Source organism: Struthio camelus, chromosome 6, assembly GCF_040807025.1.
Source record: "Struthio camelus isolate bStrCam1 chromosome 6, bStrCam1.hap1, whole genome shotgun sequence".
NCBI classification, from domain to species: Eukaryota; Metazoa; Chordata; class Aves; order Struthioniformes; family Struthionidae; genus Struthio; species Struthio camelus.
Genome location: NC_090947.1, coordinates 44,304,467 through 44,325,841, shown reverse-complemented (window position 1 = coordinate 44,325,841; position 21,375 = coordinate 44,304,467). Strand labels below are relative to the sequence as shown.

At 38.9% G+C, this 21,375-nt stretch overlaps 2 protein-coding genes across 3 annotated transcripts in view; one reads left to right on the top strand and one right to left on the bottom strand.

Moving 5' to 3' along the window:
• The window catches only part of NEB (nebulin), a 145,043-nt gene extending 141,551 nt beyond the window's left edge, over positions 1 to 3,492 (top strand). Inside the window, exons 166-169 of the mRNA XM_068949383.1 lie at positions 6 to 98; positions 1,053 to 1,202; positions 1,597 to 1,706; positions 2,547 to 3,492. Of these exons, the coding sequence (XP_068805484.1) occupies positions 6 to 98; positions 1,053 to 1,202; positions 1,597 to 1,706; positions 2,547 to 2,720 (527 nt within the window). The 3' untranslated portion in view covers positions 2,721 to 3,492. The remainder of the gene's footprint in view (positions 1 to 5; positions 99 to 1,052; positions 1,203 to 1,596; positions 1,707 to 2,546) is intronic.
• Positions 3,493 to 4,409: 917 nt separating this feature from the next.
• The window catches only part of RIF1 (replication timing regulatory factor 1), a 36,480-nt gene continuing 19,514 nt past the window's right edge, over positions 4,410 to 21,375 (bottom strand). The window contains exons 20-35 of one of the 2 annotated variants that reach the window (XM_068949373.1): positions 20,599 to 20,698; positions 19,052 to 19,316; positions 17,511 to 17,553; positions 16,948 to 17,150; positions 16,399 to 16,498; positions 15,873 to 16,016; positions 13,900 to 14,042; positions 12,652 to 12,741; positions 12,516 to 12,570; positions 9,023 to 11,800; positions 8,357 to 8,503; positions 7,987 to 8,064; positions 7,780 to 7,895; positions 6,765 to 6,918; positions 6,517 to 6,625; positions 4,410 to 5,590 (exon numbers count right to left, since the gene is read on the bottom strand). In XM_068949373.1, coding sequence (XP_068805474.1) covers positions 5,370 to 5,590; positions 6,517 to 6,625; positions 6,765 to 6,918; positions 7,780 to 7,895; positions 7,987 to 8,064; positions 8,357 to 8,503; positions 9,023 to 11,800; positions 12,516 to 12,570; positions 12,652 to 12,741; positions 13,900 to 14,042; positions 15,873 to 16,016; positions 16,399 to 16,498; positions 16,948 to 17,150; positions 17,511 to 17,553; positions 19,052 to 19,316; positions 20,599 to 20,698 — 4,746 coding nt within the window. In that variant the 3' untranslated portion in view covers positions 4,410 to 5,369. The remainder of the gene's footprint in view (positions 5,591 to 6,516; positions 6,626 to 6,764; positions 6,919 to 7,779; positions 7,896 to 7,986; positions 8,065 to 8,356; positions 8,504 to 9,022; positions 11,801 to 12,515; positions 12,571 to 12,651; positions 12,742 to 13,899; positions 14,043 to 15,872; positions 16,017 to 16,398; positions 16,499 to 16,947; positions 17,151 to 17,510; positions 17,554 to 19,051; positions 19,317 to 20,598; positions 20,699 to 21,375) is intronic. The other variant, XM_068949374.1, reaches the window with a different exon arrangement.

The window sequence follows — 21,375 nt, the reverse complement described above, 5'->3', positions numbered from 1 at the left end:
TACAGATCTTCGTGTGTGGCGCACTAATCCTGGGTCGGTCTTTGACTATGACCCAGCAGAAGACAACATTCAGTCCAGAAGCTTACATATGATCTCTGGTTTGTGTCACAGTCTGTACCATTTTTGGAAAAGAGGTGTTATACTTACATAAGCCCAATCTGTAAAACTGACAGTTTGGGGGCTACTGAAGTACAGTTTGGTGCTCCACCTAGCCAGGAGCACAAGTGTAGTCTTCTGTGGTGACCTCAGATACTGTATTGCACACAGACAAGATTTCAGAAGTTACACAGGGACCCAGTTCTTGTGGAAAATTAATGGAAATTTGAGGAGAAAATGTCTATAGCTCCGCTGCAGCAGCACAATTATATATATGCTATCTTTTCATAAATATAGTTGGATGTTTAATAAATAGAGCTATATCTCAAAAACATAAAATTAATTCAACTTAAGTATCATATACAAATTATCTCTTAACACAGGGATATACTGGGTTGTTTCCACAGTCCATGGATTATATCATGATATGGTTGCTTGCCTGTAATGTGCTGCTTTGTTAACGAAGTCCAAAAATGCTGGTTCTTTGTGTCCTTTTTTTTTAATGCTTTTCCTGCTAATTGTTTGAGAAAAGATGCAGCCTGAATGATAGAAAACACTGTATCAGGCTTGTCTCACATCTGTGTCATGTGAAGAAGGGAAGCAAGGAATAATTTTAATAACAAGTCTGGAAACTGGGCACAAAAGACAAAAAGGTTGGAAAAGGAAAAAAAATCTGAGTATTAAAAATAATAAGGGCATCACAACTTTATCTTTTTGACTAGAACTTTGGCATGGCACCTCTAGACTGCTTTTAATAGCTGTGGAAAATACTGTTGAATAACCGCAAAAAATAGACTTCTATGAATTTAGTAACAGTACACTGATGGTAGTGTGCTTTGGGGCCTTTTTTTGTGTAATGTGCGTGCGTGTGTGTTTGTGTGTCTATACGCGCACGTGTGCATGTATATGTATGCGTGCATCTTCTTGCAAAGTAACTACACACCCTCTCCTTGCAGTCCAAGCCCAGCGCCGCAGCAGGGAGCATTCCCGCTCTGCCAGTGCCTTAAGCCTCAGTGGTGGGGATGAGAAATCTGAGCCCTCAATTGGTGTGGATCAACATTTGTCCTACTACAGCAGTGGGGGCTTCTTTGCCACAACTGCAACAGGTATGAGAAAGACAAAAAAACTGCAATTTACTCAAATATGATCCAGAAGACAAAAATCCAAAATAAAACAGACAACCAACCCCCTCCCCACCACCACCCTCCTATCCATCTTGCAGGGCAGCGTTTGTCATTATATCCTGTAATGGCTCATGGTCCTGGCTTTAGCCAGGAAAAAAAAAAATGCAAAGGTACAACTATAAAAGCTTGAGCTAGGGACATAACCAACTGATGTAAATTGGAATAAAGCAGATTTGATGCAACTAACTCTCTCTCCCATATCTTTATGCAGACCATCTTCAACTCTAACCCCCATTGACAATTCCACAATAGATAGATAAAAGCATTAAGTACACTGAATAAATTACAAAATATAGTGTTTTTTTTTCTTTTGCAGTGGGCTACAAACATGCTAAAACTATAGAGCTGCCACAGCAACGATCATCTTCAGTTGCCACCCAGCAGACAACTGTATCCTCGGTTCCTTCTCACCCATCTACTGCTGGTGTAAGTAACATGCTCATGTAAGGCTCGCTTTAGTACCAGCCTGAAGGTGTCTAGGGTTGGCTTTCTCAGCATGTGTTAGTTTGGTTACCAATTTAAGTTATGCAGCCTTGGTGGCCCCTACATAGCCTTTAGTGCATGCCTCATGCTTCAACTCACATTAGGATTGAATAGCTAACAAACAAGCACGCTTATGTTCTGGGCTGAAGTTTAGTACAAGCCAGGGGAAAAATGTAGCACCATGGACATGGGATGGACTTCAGCCTGCACTCAAGAACTTTAACACTCACTCTTCTTCCCTATCCTGAGACCAAGCTGTAGAGTAGATATATGGCAACGGTATAGCATCACCCTCCATGAAAGATGTGCTGAAAGGCAGCACCTTTACGTTATGGTTGAAGCTGATGTTGCTTAATACGCTCTGAAATCATTTTGTTCAGCTTCAATGTCACTAAACACACAGAGGCTCTAAGCTGAGGTACTGTGCTGGCTGACCACCTTAGAAGCAAGGAGACTGCTTCTGCCTGAAACTGAACCTAACAGCAGTTTCAGAGAGGGAAAAAAAAAAAAAAATCCTACAACCATTTCAGGAGTTGAAGTTCAAGTCCTCATTGAAATTTTGTGATCAGAAATCAGGCTCTTTCTTTCTTGAAATGACCTGCCAAAGATACTGCAACCAGCAAGTACTTTTAGAGTACTAAAATAAGGCAAAACACAACTTACCCCTGCTGTCCACTTGCATGTTGATTCTGACCAGCAACTAGTCAGTGCCTGCTAACAGCATTGGTATAAATGTGCCTCTTCTTTTTTTTCCCCTCCTCCCCGGCCTTTTAAAACTAACAGAAGACATACCGGGCCATGTATGACTATATGGCAGCTGATGCTGATGAAGTCTCCTTCAAAGATGGTGACACAATTGTAAACGTACAAGCAATTGATGAAGGCTGGATGTATGGGACTGTCCAGAGAACTGGCAAGACGGGCATGCTGCCGGCCAACTACGTAGAAGCGGTCTAAAGCAAACCACATCTTTCCATAAAGCATATCTGTGTGGCAAAAGAAAAAAAACAAACAAACAAAAAAAAACCCCCCCTACCCCAACCATGTAGGCACTTTTCAGAATGTAAGCGGTTTGGAAAAAAAAAATACTACAAGCGTGCCTTATTGTTTTCCATGTTGATAATGCTTTATGAACCATCCTCTTGGTGGGGGAGGATAGGAGGGAAAAACAAACAAAAAACAAAAAACCAACCACAAACCTATCAACATACTACAGTAACTGCAGAGCAAGATACTTCTTTTAAAAATATATTTCCAAAACAGTTTTGAAAACTGCCTGTAACAACACTACCAGTCATTGCTCATAGGAGATTTATATTTTTTTCTATTGCCTGGACTTACTTGCATATAAAACAAACATCTCTGTGCCAACCACCACTATTTTGTTCAGCTGTGCTAGAATTGCAATCCAGTTGATTATCACAGAACTTCTGTTCAGGTATTTAAGATTAAGACTACCTAATGTTACTTTATTGATTTTTCCCATGAAGAGAGAGTATTTTTCTGGTCTATTCCAAAATGTTTGAATGTATTTCTTCTCCACATAAGCAGTACCTAAGCTTAGTATCTCAAACCAGACAATATTTATCTGGAGAAAAAAAAAACCCTACAGCAAAAGCCTCTCCTCTGCTTGCTGAGCACTCATGCATGTGTTTTTCATCCAAGTGTTCTGGGGTCAAAAGCTGTTACTTCTTGTAAATTAGTGAGTAAATAAAGCTAATGTTTCTGCAATATGTTGAATGTATTCACTCATATTCAGGAGCAGGAATCAATCTCATATTGGCTTTGTCCAGAAAATTTTGATTTGAAAAAGGAAAAAAAAAAAAACATGAAAGTTTAAGAGGATGCAACAACCACACCAGCAAAAGTCAAACTCTGAGGGGCTACGACTAAACTCATCAAATTATTTCTATGTAAAGACACTGGTTATTTATTTGAATCATCTACTGCAGCATTTTGGTACTGGCCAGTATCAAGAATAAGATGATAGAAATAAGAAAGCACCGTCTATGCTGTGTCCAGAGGAGACTAAAGATTAAAAATAAGTTAGTAGAAGTTACAACATTACCTTTGAAGGAATAGTAGTCACAGTGAGTCAGACCTGTACATATCTAAACCAGCCTGAAAGGGGAAATGCCCTTTTTTGAAGTGGGTTCACACTGGCAAAGTCAATCAGCAGAATTGCTAGCACTGGAGGATGTTGGTTAAACAAAGACGTTGTAGCCTCTTCCCACGTTAGGCACATCCTTAGTTGCGGAGGTCACTGGCTACAACAGATGAATAAACATGTAAGGAGGCAGGGGTTAGAACCAAAAAACACTTTCAGGAAAGCAAGGAAATCTACAAAATACTCCTCAATGGGGCAGTTTACGTTCTTGCTACGAGACGCCTCTGTCCTGGTCTTTACTTTCTTTGTGAGCAGAGCAGAGCCGTTTTACAATTTTGCTGACAGGACACTATACTACCTGGTTCCTTGAGGACCTACTCCTGCTTTAAGGATGCACTGGTCATGCTCCGAGGTCCCTTCCAACCTTGTGATTCAAGCACAAGGTTGAGAGGGTTTAACAGGCCCTCAAGGCATCATTTACTAAGAGGCATCTGAAGTCTTAAGTTTAAATGAAAAAAAGAAATACTGACATTAACAAGTTAGAGAACTATTTACTCTTTTATTTGCACATGTGTAAGTTTTAAAAACACCTGCAGCAATTCCTTTCAATAAATGTCCATTTTGATAGCTACAGTACAATATATACAAATAAGTTTTCCCAAGTAAAACCCAAGAATTCTCTCTGAAGGTCTCTGAGAAGCAGCAATGCATTCCATGCAATTAAAATTCAATATCATAAATTATTAACCAACATTTGCAATCATAAGTCTGTACATAATATACAAAGAGCTCATGTCAAATCCATTCATTTCCCCATAGGAAAAAGTCTTCTCCACAGAAGAACACTGCTGCAAACAAACCTGTTAGAACATGGGAAAGAACATGAGAGGTTTTGCAAAGTCTTGTGCCTGTAAGGGTCCATTTTATCATCACCTTCTTAGTGTGACACTTGCAAAAAATGCATGCAAAAATAGATGCCATCCAGCTGTCAAATACTGGGTCATTGGACAGTTGCCACTGTAAGGAATTAAGCACAGCTCATCTCAATGTAAAATGGTGCCTAACAGAGATGCACTGTCTGTCAAAGTTCCAGCAACTTAAAAGGGAAACAACATGGACAACAGATCAGCAGAGCTGAGAGACTGATCTCTAACCATATAGTAAGAGTTTGCAGCAGTAAGAACACTTAGGATTTGGAAAAAAAAATAATTTAACTACTCTGTCGGTTTGGTTTCACAGTCTTTGCTATTGCACACCTTATCAAGTTTTCTTTCACGACCTGAAAGAAATATGCATAGCAATATGATACAAATTCCTCTAATATGGAATAAGCAATCCCACAAAATAGAACAACAAAAAACACATGATACATTTTGCTCATACAGTTGTTAAAAAAATCTTCTATAGTACAAATGCACAGAATAATTCACAAATATGAGGAGCAAGTTTTCAGAAAAATCATTGTAACAAAATCCTCCTTGCTTAGAAATTATAAACAACTAATCAGAACTTTCATGGGGTGGTGATTTCCAGCGGGACTGCAGGTTTTTCATGATACAGTTTGTCATGACAACAAGTTTTTCCTGCATCTCAAAAAGTTGGCTTCCTGAATAGCTGTGAAGATCTTCAGAGGTTAGCTGAGCAGCAAGCGCATCAATTTGGCTCAGAAGATCTGTTGCTGGTTGGCCATTTGTATTCAACAAAACTGGTTCAATCAAATCTAAAACGGAAGATAAGTAGGAGAGTGTATTAAGTCTATTTTCTTTTATATCTGAGCAGAATTAAGCTGGAACAGAATGTTACAAGTTTCTTCTACACAAAATAACATATTCAAGCAGTCCACACACAGTATGAGGGAGCATCTGACAAAGGCACCCCTCAGAACTAAAGGCCCTTCTTTATACAAGGGACCTTCATCACGCTTAGCTATATTGTATAATCACAGTCAAGGACAAAATAGTGGATCCTATTCCAATACTGCCAGTAACACACATTATGCCAGGGAAGTCACACTTTTAAACTGGACAGCTGAAGAAAAGTTAATCCTGTGTTCTTGGTTCTCCAGTTAACCAAATGCTTCAAAGTATCTTGTAGGAAGAACAAATACAGATTTCTGTTTAAACTATCCGGCCAAACTCCAAAAACGCACACTAGAATTCAGATAAAAATCTAGGCACCCAAATCCAAAGTGGGTATCCTGGGAAACACTTGAAGTGCCCCCTCTCCCTAAAGGGGACACAACTCTAAGTACCTCAGTTTCATCTTAACCTACTCAAGACATCTTGTTTGGTTTCTGTGCATGCCCAGAAGCACAGCAGTTACAGTATTAAGCAACTCAGGACACAAGCTGGTTGACATTCAGAAAATTGAGTATTTACGGAACCCTGCCTCATGTGTTCTTAACATGCTTATAGAACCTTATTTACCAAAAAACAGAGCACCTCTCCCTCAAAATTAAGTTTTTAAAAGCCATTACTATATGGCTTCTTTAAGTGATTAACACAATTAACCACCTACTGTGTTAATACTAGGTGTTAACTCTGTTAAAAAAAAAAGAAAAATAACAACTGTTGCCATTAGAACAAAACAAAAGCAACAAAGTAATAGAAGCATCCAAATCTAAAGCAAAAAGAGTGTAATAGTTACCTGTTGCAAGTTTTTCTTCATCTACAGAAACAGATTTATCCTCTATATTGTTTACTGGCTTTTCTGTGTCTTCAAGGGCTGCTATTTCCTCAAACCCTCTAGACTTTACCTGATTTGGAAGAGAGCAAGAGAGACATTTTCATGGGGAAGAAAAAAATCCCCCTCCAAAAACACACGGAAATTACATGGTGGGACATGTTTCATTAGGTTGTCACACTGGCTTTTTGAGTACTAACACCGAACTTTACCTGTTGCTCATGATATCCTTTTAGAGCTTTTTTAACATTGGAAACTTTAGGAGAACGGATAGGAAGAGTTTTGATTTCGGATGCCGTCAAAGTACTCAGATCACCCACTGTCTTAATATTCTTTGCTCGAATGAGTTGCCCCAAACCTCTTGCACTGCAGCAGGGAGGGAAAAAAAAAAGTCATCGTTTTTATTGTGCCAGAATTCATGTCCCTTTTCCCTGGGATGAGGGAGCCGGAAGAATTTTACATCAATGCCAGTGCACATGCACATGAATGAAGGAAAAAACACAATGGAAATGACATTCTTCTATTTGTAAAGAGGTACACCTTTTTGCAATTCACCCTACATCCAAAGAATGACATTCTAAAACTCAAGTATGGTTGACAAGAAAAAGCTGAGTACACTAAAAAGGCCACCCCAAACAGTTCCTATAAAGTTGGTCTCATCACACATCATCAGAATTTGAAATTCACTATCAAAACCAGCTGAGCTTGTTGGGAGTAATGCAAAGAAAGTGAGCTGCTCAGAAAATAGAGCTGTGTTTCAAGTTTACAAAAGGTTAGATAAGCACTCACGCTTAGTGGTGCGCGAACAAAGCACAAATGCTCGTCTAACCTTTTGGAAATTTGAAACAGCTGTTTTCTCAGCAGCTCACTTTCTCCAAGTACTCTCAGCTGGGAAGATGGTATCTTTAGCAATCAGCAGAAATGCCCAGAAAGCTCCAATTGCTATCGCCACGGATCATTAAGATCAGTCTGCTCCCTCATATCCACTGGGGAAAGCTCCCTGTGTTCCTAGGAGCAAGCTTGTCACAGCTTTACAAAAAGTAGTATCGAGTAATTTCACAAGAGTTAAGTCGCTTCCTGCCCCCGCCCCCCACTTTCACAAAATTTTTGGCCAAAGATGTCTCCATAAGTCATCACATCTTGTATCAGAGAAAATATTTTTGTAAGTTGAATAAAAGAATTTAATTTCTATTAAAACGTAATCTTCACAGGCAGTAACCCACTTACCATATGTTCGATGTAATCTGAGGTAAAATTATATCAACTGGTGCTTTACAGCCAACTAAGGCAGGATACACACATTCTGTAGGGCACGGCAGCGATTCTTTGGCCATTTCAGTGATCTTGAATAATACAGAAAAATTATTAAATTAACTATCACACAGCTGAATACAGGAAAAATAGAAGAGAGACATGAACCAAAGCACTTCTTACTAAACACTTCTTTGAGCTCTTAAATTTAGGGTTACGAGATCCTGGGGACAGAAATCCTTTGGTTGGAGTAGTAATGTGCTGGATAGAAAAAGAGGAAAAAAATCTCTCAGGATCGTAGGAATTCAGTTAACCATAAGATTCTAGCTACCCTTATCTCAAAATATTTTTGTTGTCAGAGAGCTAGCAGCTCACTGAACAGAACGAACCAGATCACAACAGTATTTCTTAAACTTATTCTCTAGTCTTTGCTCTCGTTAATTGCTTGCAAGTTACTACCAAACATACGCTGCAGTGAGTACAGCATCACTCCTATCATAAATGAGAAACCAAGCAGTTAAGACATACAGAATACACTTAAGATATAGCTTACCTTAGCCTGAATATTAGATAAAATTTTAAGACTTCGTGAAGATGGCGAACTAATTGAAGAATGGGATCTAATGACAGGACTTCTCCTATCTATGTCATCTGCCAGTCCTTCTTGATAAATTGGATTTGCAAAAGAGACTCGACGAATCTGTTTTTAAAGAGAAGTAATTTTTACAGTTAAGCTATAGTATGAACTCAAACCATCACCCTGTGGTGAAATGAGTCTGAAGAGAGAAAAACTCAGCGTGAAATGGATACAGTCAAAGTTCTTGAATGACACTGATCATGTTTCACCCAAGGACAGACTATGGCTTTCTTACTGCTAAAGGAAACATTAAATCATTTTGTAAAAAGCCTTTCCAAATGCGGTGGTAAGATCCTAACTGTACACTGGTCTTGCAGTAGTGTTTGTTCCTATGCAGTCCAAGCAGGCAGATCAGACTGGTGCTCTATTGCAAAAATAAGTCCCCTCCCTACCCACCACCAGTAATACAAGTCTGTCATTAGGAGAAGAAAAAAAAAAAAAAAAAAAAACACTACAGGTCTTCATCTTCAGCACGAGATCATTTACAATGAACAAAAACAGTCAGTAATTCAACACACACATTACATTCCAGACAGTGGATTAGGTATGCCAGTTACTGCATAGAGAGTTACATTACAATACCTTATTAGCAGGTGACAAGGAATCATCATCTTGATTTCTTTTTATACCTCTCTTTAAAATACTAGTGGATGGAGAAGCCGAAGGAGACCACATACAGCGTGCCTGCATACTATTAGGGCTTTCATTAACTAAAGAATCAAGATCTTTTGGCTTTTGAGGCGAGTCCACACTGTTGTTTTCTTCTGCACCTTCTTTGTCTAAGGCTACATTTTCAGGCATTAGAATTTCTGTTTCCATCAATTCCTCTTTCATCTCCCTATCTTGAAAATCGCAAATTTCTCCTCGATTAGTTTCATCTTTTTCTTTATCGTCCTGATTGACTTCCAGCTCATTCATCTCTCTTTTCTCAGGTTGCCTAACAGTCAGCACCTCAGGTATCTCCTCCAGCCGTCCATTTTCACTCATTTCTTCCTTTTCTGTAGCTGCTGGTGGTTCACTGTGATTCCCTGCAGCCAGGCAGCTGTCACCAGGCTCATCTGAAACACACTCAGAACGACGGAACTGAACAGTGTCTTTCTGATCAACAGGCTCTTCTGCTTCCACCACCACGGAGTCATTAATTTCACCTGCTGTACATGCTGTAGTCTCTAGCTCTTCCTCCACTACAACAGCATTTCCTTGCAAACTATCTTTGGATTCTCTCTCTCTTTCCGAGTTAAGCGCACCAGATTCCTTAGAAGGAAGCAACGGGGTGCTCATAGCACACGGTGCCACGGACAAGTTCTCTTCAAAATTAGAATCGCTGGACATCTCTGATGTATTTCCAACTGCCTGAACAGGAGTTGTTTGAGGCTCATTCAGTTCATGATTATTCTCATTTTTTATTTCAATGAACGACTTCAACTGCTTTGTCTTTCCAGCACAGCAATCACAGCTCCTTAGTCTTCTCATCCTTTTGCTTCTCTTGTGCTGACACTCAAGTATTTGTGAAGAGGAAAGAACGTTACCTGAAGCATTTGCTACAGCTACAAATTCAGACAGAACACTTGAGCTACAGTCTTCTATGTTTTTTCGCTTTTCAACAGATTTATTTTCCTCTTCTGCTTTCAAACTTTGCTCAGATACACATGGGTTGATGAAAGATTCAGTCATCAGATCGGTTTTGTTTTGTTCCACATCTGGGTTCTCTGGATCAGCTGAAATCTTTGAGTTGGCAGGTCCCATGGCTTCATTAATGTCTGTATGCATTACTTGGCTTTTCAGTTCACAAGGTTCAGATGTCACTGCAGTATCTGTGCTGACTTCACAGCTTAGTTCACCTTTATTTATTTCCAATACATTCTTAGTTTCAGTTTCTTGAGATGACACCTCATGGCTATGGCTTTCTGGCAGTTGTTCTTTCAACTTAACTTCAAGAGAATCATTTCTATTTTTCACTTTTCCAGATTTTTTCTTCCTTGTGTTTTCTTCCTTGGTCTCAGAGCTATCAGACTCTGAGTTTTCTATGCTGGAGAGCAATCCTTGTGAAGCTCTTCTTGTGTGATACCGTGGGCGTTCCTTTACCTTCTTCGGACCTACTGTATCTGAACTACAGTCTTGACCTTCTGTATCAGCCTTCAAGCTCTCTTCTGGCCTCCTAGCACTTTTGCTTGCTTCCTCATCAAGACCCCTTGAAGCATGAGACTCCTTTGAGCCAGAGTCTTCTGCGGCAGTTCTCTCAGGTAGGTTGTTTTCTTTTTTATTTCCATTTTCTGCAGTTTTCCCAGAAACTGCTTTCTGCTTTTGGGAAACATCATCTTTAATCTGTGGCACCTTCTTTTGTGCAGATTTTTCATCTTCTTTGCGCTTGTCTTTCTTTTGGTGGCTGTTTTCCTTATCCTGACTACCTGTCATAATTTCTGCAGGTTCTGACCGTCGTCTTAAGGAACGTCTGAGTGTCTTCTGATTAGGAGACACATGTGGAACCTGATTATCATCACTTGTTAACTGGTCAGCTGATACAGTGGTGTCTGGGGGTGTATTTTCTTTAGAGTCTGTATCTAATGCCCTGTTCTTTTCCATTTCTGCTAAGGTATCTTCAACTTTTTTAATTTCTGCCTCCGTAGAACGGAGAGCTTGAGACTGAGCAAACAGAACACGTTCTGTCTCTTCCACTGGTTCAGGATTATTTTCCACGCTGTTGGAAACAAGAGACTCTTGTGCACTTTTCTCTTGGTCTGGCCTAATTAACAACTTTGGCTGCTTATTTAATTGTTGCTCAATTTTACTCTGCCTGCGAGTCAGCCTTCGTATTGCTATAACTATTTCTTCAGATTTTGAAGAATTTTTATTCTCTTCACCAGATTTTCCTACTTTAGCATCAGTCTTGGGTATATCTGTATTTTCTTGTTTATCTAGCACAGAAGCATTTCCAGACGCTTCCGATAAACTGTTTAACGCTGAAATGCTAAAGGGTCTGTTCTCTGAACTATCAAATTTTTCCAAAGTAATGAAAGACTGCCGTCGGCTTGCAGGCTGTGGTGTTCCAGAAATGATGTCACTCGAAGTTGAACTGCTACTGACGTTCAAAGTATTTTCGTTTCCTACTACTAAGGGCTCCTTTGAAGCTGTTTCTATAGTACTATTTTCTAATTCTTCTCCAACTGATGGCTCCTTCAGAATTGCGTCAGCTCTATCCTTTTGAGACTCTCTCGCACTTTTTGAGGTTGTGCTCTCCTCTGTATGAGAAAGGGACTTATTTTTCACACAGACAGCATTCTCAAGAGGGTTATCCAATTTGCAGTCCTCCGTGATTTCATCTGGTTCATTAATGCAGCCGTCACTCTTTGCATTTTCTTCCTGTCCCAAAAATATGAACAGCAGAGTACTGTAATTTTGCTATAAATACAATATAAAAAACATCTCACAAAAAAAAAAACCCCAAGGATTTTCAAGCCACCCGTCCTGCAAATTATCCTAGGATCTATCCTTTGGTACTTACAAAATGCAGAACAGATTTAAAAAAAGAAAAAGAAAAAAAAGTAAAAGCAGTTCTTCATATTTGGGTTTAAAGCAAAAAACATTTTAAGGTACTGCAAAATCCATTTAACAAACGTACAACTAAACTATATTTAATGAAAAAAGTCCTATATTTTATCTACTGTTTTTTTGGCACTACAGTCAAAGCAGCCAGCTACCAGCGCATTGTCTACACTGTCACCCATATCAACATTATTCCGACATTGAGGGGAAAAAAAAGAGTGAAGTGCAAGAGAAAAAAAATATTCTCAAAACTTCAGGGCAACACTGTTTATTGCTGAACCCATACAAAAGTGTCTTACAGGTTACTCCATAAGAAGGGGGAAAAAAAAAAAAAAAAAAAGATTCCTGTGAGCTAGCACATTTGGGGGTTTTGCTTGAAGAGTTATCGATCCAATTAAAAAAGCACATATCTATCCTAGCCAGTAACCAAAGAGTTTTGCCCCCCAATATCAGAGCTGCCAATAGGGAGAAGATATCACTAGTAGGGTTATAATTCAGATATCTTAATCACCATTAGATAGTAAGAAATTACCTCAGGTTTCTTGTCAATATCTTCTTTTGTATTTTCTACTAAAGATGACTTTTCCCTAAAATAAAAGTTGCTTGAATTAGAAGGGTTGCAAAAAAAGGGGACACCTTCAAAGTATACACTGGCCACCTTTACTTACAAAGGCTCTTCCTGGCTCTGAGTATATTGAGAAAATAAGGTAGTGTCTTGTGAAGTATCCAAATTGTTGTACATTGCAGGAATATCAGTTCTGGGAAGAAAGAAAGAAAGAAAAGTGAGACTTTTTTGTTTTTAATAAAAGAAATTTTGATGAGATTGGGTGACGTAACACATTCATCACAATACCATTGATTCTCATCTGAAGTAGACCAAACTTCCAAACTCACAAGACTACTCAAACTGCAATGTGCAACCAAGTGGGGACTGCTGTACAAGTAGTACAGCACCATTTATTCATATAAAGACACTACGTGATCACACACTTCACTCCCCATCCTGGGCAGAAAACGCAGAAAAGACATAATATTGCCATCAACTACTAGAAGCCCAAAGTCCCAGTGACAAAGCAAACTGGAAAGTGGAAAAGAAATTGCTATTTTCACTTCCATTAGAGCTTTTTAACTGGATTTCAGCCATGCTTACAGGTGCAAAAAAAACCCAAAACAAAACAAAACAAAAAAAAACCTCACACGCATCACTACCAACCGCCTCCAAACCTCCAAGACCCTCCCAAAGCACCACCGAAAGAACCACCTTCCCCCTCCCCACACACACACCACCCACCCTTGTGGTTGGGATCTCACTGTGCAAAGATTCATTAACACACGCAGACCATATAACCCAAATGAGTTCCTGTCAAGCAACACTGCACACACATTTTGCTTACAAACCACGTCTCTGTATAGCTCTGGTAGCTGACTGAGTACAAAAGATACTGCAGTATTATTTTCTCACATAAAACTCATTTAATTGCAAGGGAGCCTGCAGAAATATCCTAATTTCTGATGTGCTGCTGTCAAATTTAAGACTTCTCTTCAAATTTAGATTCTTTCCTCCAGATCAGGTAGAGAAAAATCCTTTTATTTCAATGATTTCATAAAAATGACAGCTTTTATTTTAGGTTGCAAACAAATCACGAAATGAAAAAGCAAAGCCTGAATTATCAAACTCAGGTCAGATAACTCTTACTGTATGTAAACAAAAGACAAAATGTAGATCAGAGATTACTTTGGTTGCTTTTAGTATAGTGAGGCAGGGAACTTTGTTGGCTTTAAGCCTTAACTTTTATGAAAGAGACATAATTACTCGTGTAGTCTGAGATACAGGAATTAAATTATGTCAATTTGATATACTCTACTCCTAATATAAGAGCATGTCACAGTAAGTTTAAACAGAATGAATTACAGACCTCTTTGACCTAAGCACTTCTTTCTGATGTTCTGTCAATATTCTTGCTTTTGTTTCTGGAGGAATAAACACAAAATCAGCAGATTTCTCCTCTTCCAAAACTATCTCACTTTTAGTCTTCAAAGATGAAAATTCTAGTTTCAGCTGTGGAAAATAAAAAGCTGGATTAGAAGTGAGACAGATTCAGGTGCAGATAAAGGGGCGAGACAAATTAAGGTGCTTCCACAGTTCAGGTACATCTGTCCTATATGGTACGGTTTGCAAATAACTGTGCTTTTTTTCAGCTTATTAGTCAGCAGAAATCCCTCTGTAGGGGCTGATTTCCTTCATGAGTGTTTTTCCCCCCCAACACCACCACCACCACCTCCTCCTCCTCTGAGAGATGTTCTGCAATCCCTCCTCTGTGCCCTTATATAAACATATATAAGCTTCTGCACTTCCTTTATTTTTGTGAAATTTCAAGCTCTTAACAGGTGAGGTCACCTTGATGCTCATGATGACTAATATTTAGTGTTGTTTAATAAATCGGCAATTCCTTAAGTACGTGGTAAGAGAGATCTCATTAAAAGGGCTGTTTGCAATCGCAAAAAGGATGACAAGTACCACTGCATCACCCCAGCTGGACAGCTCAAGTATCGCCATCCTTTATTTCCCATCTCCAACGCACGTGAAGGACAGAAAAATGCTAACATCCCTCAAGAGATCTCAAGTTTCCTGTTCTTGGCCAGATTTATCTGTTTCAACTGCTATCAACTCCAGATGTAGGAGGGAATGCAGGAGCTCTCACTGTTCAAGGACCACAATCACTGCTGCTTCAAGAATCTACCAGAAGGTGTTTTGCTGCTGAACACACAGGCAAGCAGAAGGATCAGTTACACCACAGTGACATGGCTAAAGGGTTGCCTGAAGAACTAGTCTCCTCTATATCAGCATCACGTAAAGGTGAATACCAGTGAGCGCTGATACCGAGATCACATCGAGAAAGTAAACAGAGTAACATGCCTGTTTAACCTCCAGGAGGGAAATACTCAGTATTCGCTGAGGGTGATGTACTGACTTCCAAAAAATTCCAACACAGAGGAGAAGTATTGTCAAGACAGTCGAGTGCACTGTAAGGTAAACTAATGTTGACGGTCACAAGGCCAATCACAACCGACTTATCTCTTTAGAGCGTCGTATGTCTTCAGGGGACTGTGGAGAGGATGATCCCTCTCGTATCTGCTCCGTACTTGAAGACTTTCTGATTGATTGCTTAAGCAGAAGTAAATGGCTATCAATAGCGAGGAACCAAGCACACGCTTGCTAGGGGATGTGCACCTCCCCCAAAAGTAACGGCAGCAGCTATGGCCCTTCTAAGACCATGTCAGAACTCCAGCCACAGTTAACCGCCTCTTTTTTCAGCATAGGGTTTAAGGAACATCCAAATGAAAAGGTGTAACAAACAGAACTGACAAAGAATTATTTCACCAAACTGTCTAAAAACTTACATTCCAGGCACAAGGAAAGGAACAGTACCGTGCTTGGCAGATTCCATCTTACAACAATGGATAAGAAAAGAGAGGAAATACTCTGCCCTTCATTCTCTAGTAGCAGGGTCACACAGATTGACACTGCTATTCAAAGATTAAACTCTTGGAGCATATGGCACAGGTCTACCAAAACTGAAGGTCCACCCCAACACAGGAGCCTGTCATAACCTGCAACCAGAAGTATGAATTGTGCGTCTGATTGCCATTCCTCCTGTTCATCAAGCAGCCTTCCATAATCCCTCCGTAGAGCTCAGCTCTAAACTTAAGAGAATTTGAACAGAATTTACGTGAACATACTGCACAACTTAAATTTGAAGGAAAAAGATTAAAATACTTCAGTATTACATGATTCAGTAACTTTAACTAAGAATTCACAGCAGCATTAAATATCCTACTGCAGAAAAAACAGATCTGATTCTATTACACTTATTCATAACCACCTTACCTTTGCAGGTGTTACGTGAACATTATTGGTCTTGTCCTTTATTTCACTTTTTAGTTCACTCGTCTGTGCCAACAGAGAATCTCGTTTTCGACCAAGTCTGACTTCCATTCCACTTATCTTTGCATCCCACTGTGAATTTTCCATCTATTTAAATAAAAATAGACTGAATGCATTGCTATGAAGAAACTCAATTCAAGTTTCCTAAATTCATCCTGAGATGATTTCATTTCTAGAACTAGATCTTCCCACTGTCCCGTTTTCTCTAAATTATGTAGAGGACAACTTAAAAAAATTTTCAACAACCCAGTAGTAAACAAAATTTAAAAATGCAAAAACTATTAAGAGTCAGCTCAGTCTCTTAAAGGTGCTTATTCAGCTTAGTTTCGCATTTCAAACATGAAACAACTGCAAGTTGATCACGGGGGGTGGAGGGGGAATCAAAATTCATCTTGCCCTAGGAAACCTTCTGAACAGCTCCCCAAGTTATACACAGTGAAGCACCCATTGGAGTCAACAAGGTATTTACCGCATCAGAAAACGGGCCACTGTATTCTTCTGCTATCTCAACGCTTTCAAAACCAGGCAGCAGGAGTGGAATTTTCTGTTTGGCTTGACTTAAGACAGCTCTGCTTAACACAAAATTTTAGACTCATGAGGAGGGGGGGGAAAAAAGCGTGCAACAGGACCAGCAGACACACTAGCCCTCATAATAAGCAAAACGTATATGGTAAACAGAACAATGCTAATTCATTCATATGTAACTTAAGCTCTCGCTTCCTTGTGCTACAGTCCACGGCTTTTTACAGTCAAGTGACCTCACACCCTACTTTAATGCTTCTCAAACATTCTTCTAAACATTCAAGGATACAACTGCAGGTTTAAGACACTGCACACAGCTAGCTTCAAGGACGAAGATACTTTTGCAATTTAAACAGCATACTGCCAATGTTTTTCTTCCACATATACAAACTTCATTAAGTCTAGTTCTGATGCTCAAAATCTGCTTAAAATTGCATTGACTATGTTTTGTTGCACAGTTCAAGCCACACACACAATATACAAAAATATATCTTACTTTAATTCTTCAGGATATGTTAATGATGTAGCCTTAGCAAATGTTGTGTTCCAGAAGTGGGCACACTGGTTGCGCATCTGTTTGCTCTTATGCTGAAAAATTACACAGAGCAACGGAGAAAGCTGCTCTAATAGTTCACTGTCGTAAGAACCAGTGCAGTGAGACTGTAAACACAGGATGATCTCGGCCAGTAATTTTTCAAGCTGAGGGAGGGAAAAACAGTATTTTTAGTCTTCCATTCAAATATTGCACATATTTACTATCTAAAAAAGGTTTTTCTAAGAAGAGAAAGATTTGTTATTCTAAAGGACATTATGGCTTGAATAAACAAACCTGAACACCGTGCCACAGAAAGTCTCACTCTAAATAAATCAGATATTAAACACAGTTATATCTAAGCTTACCGCTCCTCACATTACTATCTTTTCAGTAAAATACAAACAGTTTAAAAATTAAATCTCTACCTTTGCTACAATTTTGTTTAGAATACAGGATGAATGGCAACCTCCCCCCTGCCCCAAACGTCACATTCCCCCCCCCAGCTATTTCTCTAGCAAATTTACCTTGTTGTTAAGGTTACTGTACGCTCTAGGCACATCAGCAAGCCTGTCAAAACAAAAAGGAGTTATGAAATATTTTGCCATCTCATCTTTCCCAAGCATTAAACACACACACACTCTCAAGCATTGCACACTAGTCTTAATACATAACTTGACAAATATAGAGTGCGGGTATGTTGGGAAACAACCTTCCTCACTGGGCTGCTGTAAACTTCCTGACTTAGACAGGTTCAAGTGAGCCTACCCTTTAACACCACAGACACCCGCATGCATTACACATTTCTTTAACAACTTAATGGCAAAAATGGACACTAACTAGTACAACTTTAAACATTTTCTGATGAAGTAACTTTTAGCTGCCTTGTGTTGATCTTATCTGTCTCTCCAAACAGTTTTCCCAGGCCCCATAAATATCTGCATATAAAGCTGAAACAGTACCTAAACTAAGTCATTTCACATAAATATATCCCTGCAGACGCAATCCTGAGAAACGTGAGAAACGAGTGTTTTGTAATTTCTTTTAAACCCATGACCCCCAAACTGAAGGCAGAGTTTCCCAAACTTATGTTTGATCCCTTCAAAAGATACATATCCAACATAAACATCTCTCTTTTAATGGATAATTCTGAGACAGACAATGCTCAGAGGCAGGGTGGGAGGTGGAGAGAGGTGGTGTAGTTCAACTCAACCTTGACAGAGGAATTTATTCAAACTGTAAGATTTTTACAGCTGCACTAAATGATTTTCAGACCATACTTATCCAAAACAAGACGTACATAGATAAGTATTATTTACAGTGGCCATTTCTAAAGATAAGAAACGTCATGACTGAAATTTTCAGTTTGCACATACTGAAGTGGAGATAAACACTATTCACTCCAAAAAGACAGTCAAGCTTTCAGAAGTTATATAGGTATCCTTTTATAACGCAAGTAAGTTGGTTTTATTTCTAAAGAAAAGCCTTACAATGGAAACTACCACCCGCACGGGCGTTTGGGGGCTCTCACCGGAACTCGGCTGCACTGCCGACTAGCAGGTAACACACCGGTGAGCACTGAGGACCGCCGTGCGCGTCAGCCAGAGCACCAGACCCCTTTAAACACGGCAGTACAGGCTGAATGCTGTGATGCGCTGGCCAGGCCGCTTCTGAAACCACGTCAGCTTAGGCGCTACCGTGTGCTCAGTCCTGTCAGTCCTGTCAGCTCAGGCACTACTGTGCACTCAGTCCCAGCACCCCAGTTTATATGCAGCCGTCACAGAAACCAGCAGGTTCTCAGCGACTGCCCCAGACAGATCCATTCCTCTGGCGAGGCCTGGGTGCATGACAAGAACGGTACCTACTAACTAGGTTGGAGTCTAGCAAAATACTCTGTGCTCTAAAAAAAATTTAGCAAGAGCTGAAAATTCTTAGTATCCCAGGACTGATGCTCTGAAAAAACCCTGAGCTATATTTAAATACAACGCTTGCTACAGACTACACAAAATTACACCAATATGTACCAATACAATGAATCCCATTTTCCAATCATTCCTAAAATACTCACTTTGTTTTTTCATAAAACACTGCCAGAGGTTTTGAAAAAATTGCAAACATTGTTCCAATCACTGAAGGCAATGAAACGCGGCTGATGATACTGTGGAGAACAGCAATAACTGAAGGACCAACGGAGATGAGTGTTTCTGAACAGGTTTCTTTGGAACTGAACACATGGAAAGAGTTCATTAACATCACCAGGAGTTTGAATAGAGAGGTAAGCTTTCCAAGGGGCTCCTTTTTCTTCTTAGACCAATCCGTAGGTGTCTGTGGAGCTAATATTGAAAGAAAAGATTTTAGAAGTTTATTTTTCCCTCCATGCGTTAAGATTCCTATCGAACCTATGCGTTTTACAACGAAATACATTAAAAACTTTTTTCTACATGGGAAACAACTTTGATTCTTAAACTTGTAGAAAAATAGTTTAAAAACAGACCTAATAGGAGACTTATATTTTTAATGCATTACTTCATCATATCACTAAAGATACAATACCAACTCCTTTCATTTATATTTATGATTGGTCATACAAATGACTATGCTTTCAAGTATCTTTAATATCTACTTGCAAAAAGATGGCAACCACAGTATAGATACCAAGTGATATGTATAAATAGGGATGGGGAGGGAAAGGGGAAGTTTTAATCAAAATGAAAGGGTTCCATCATGTTTTTCCTCATTAAGAAAGACTTCCAGTTAACACATTTCATTCTTTCAGCAGTCCAACACATTGACTTGCTACCCTAACGTTCAAAAGGGCAGAGAAATTTTAAGAAAACCCTTCAGTTTTATATCGATTTATAAAGTTACTTTGCAAATCCTTTCTTCAACTTTAATAGCTGTAAATAAGAATAGGAAACACCACAAAGAATATTTTATATAAATAAAAAAGGGCATTGTATGCATTACCATGATTTCAATGCAAAGCAGGAAACCATTCTGCCAACCTATTAAACCTGTTCCTGATTAACGTTATGCGAAACAGCTTCACGAGCAGCAGCCTTTCAACTGCAACGTTAACAGCTTAACCTTAGTTTTAGGCAGGTATTTATCATGTAGTTAGATTACAGTTTATGATCACGCATTACTACTTCACAGTATGTTTAAACAGAGCAAGAGGCAGATTTCATGTTCAAAAATGAAATTATTGCTGAAACATCAAATACACCTTCAGACTGCAAGAGAGCTATGTTCTAGAGCAAACTGAACAGAAACACAGCCTCAACATTCACATGAATTTCACACGTGCTGTATTTTGTCAAGCTAAGTTTAGTAACTAAGTTTAGTAAGTTTTATCAAGCTAGCTAAGTTTAGTAACTATTCAATGGCTCAACAATTAAGAAGAGATTGGTACCTAAGTGTGCAACACTGGATGATATTTTGAGTTCATTTTTGAGACTTTTTAGAAATCTCTTCAGTGCTTAGATAAGATGTATACTGTATGGACTGCTGATATTTTACAGTCATTACTTTTGAATCTACAATAATTCCAGCTTTCAACCAATCCAGGAAGAAAAAAAAAAAAGACAAAATCCCATTATTCAAATGTTTTCTTACATCTGTTTTTTGGCTGATATTTAGTACCATACGGTGCAAAGTTGATGCAGTCCACCATAACTGATATAATATGGATGAGACCATCCACCACTGAAAAGATCTGAGAAAGAAACAGAAATCATTAGCAAAAACAACAAACAAACAAATCTATGTTATATGACAAAACCAAGATGTGTTGGCCATTCAAGACAGCAATGCAAACAACTGAAAATTTGGAAGTAGGGATCATCCACCACATCTTGCTCTAAATAAAATACTGTACTTCCTTTTAAGAGGAACATCTATGGTATGTGGGCAAAAAAAAAAAAAAAAAAAGTGTAGCTTCAACGTAACTTACATACCAAAGCTTTTAAATGCTTAAGTTTGGCTTAATCAATAATTGCTACATTCTGAAAATTGAAGTTTATCATTGAGATTAATATACTGTATACAGCAGCATCTAAGAGAAGTTATGATGTAATCTTCCAAATTACATGTTTTCAGATTCCACTTTTCTTAGTATTTCCCCTCATAAGATATTCAACTTTGAAGCTGCTAAGATTTTATGTTCCAAAGGTAATATTTTATACAGCCAGTCTTATTCTCGCCATCTGATGAGGTCTTGCAAACAGACAAGAGAGGTAATGTAATAACTTTCAAAAGCCTTTCTCTTTTATAAAGCTTTACAGTTAAAGGTCTTAATTTTAGTGCGTAGGGTCAACATTACCAGAAACAGAGCAAACTATGTTCTCTGAATGCTACAATGCTACTCTGTTCTCCTTCCTAATCAAAATGTCC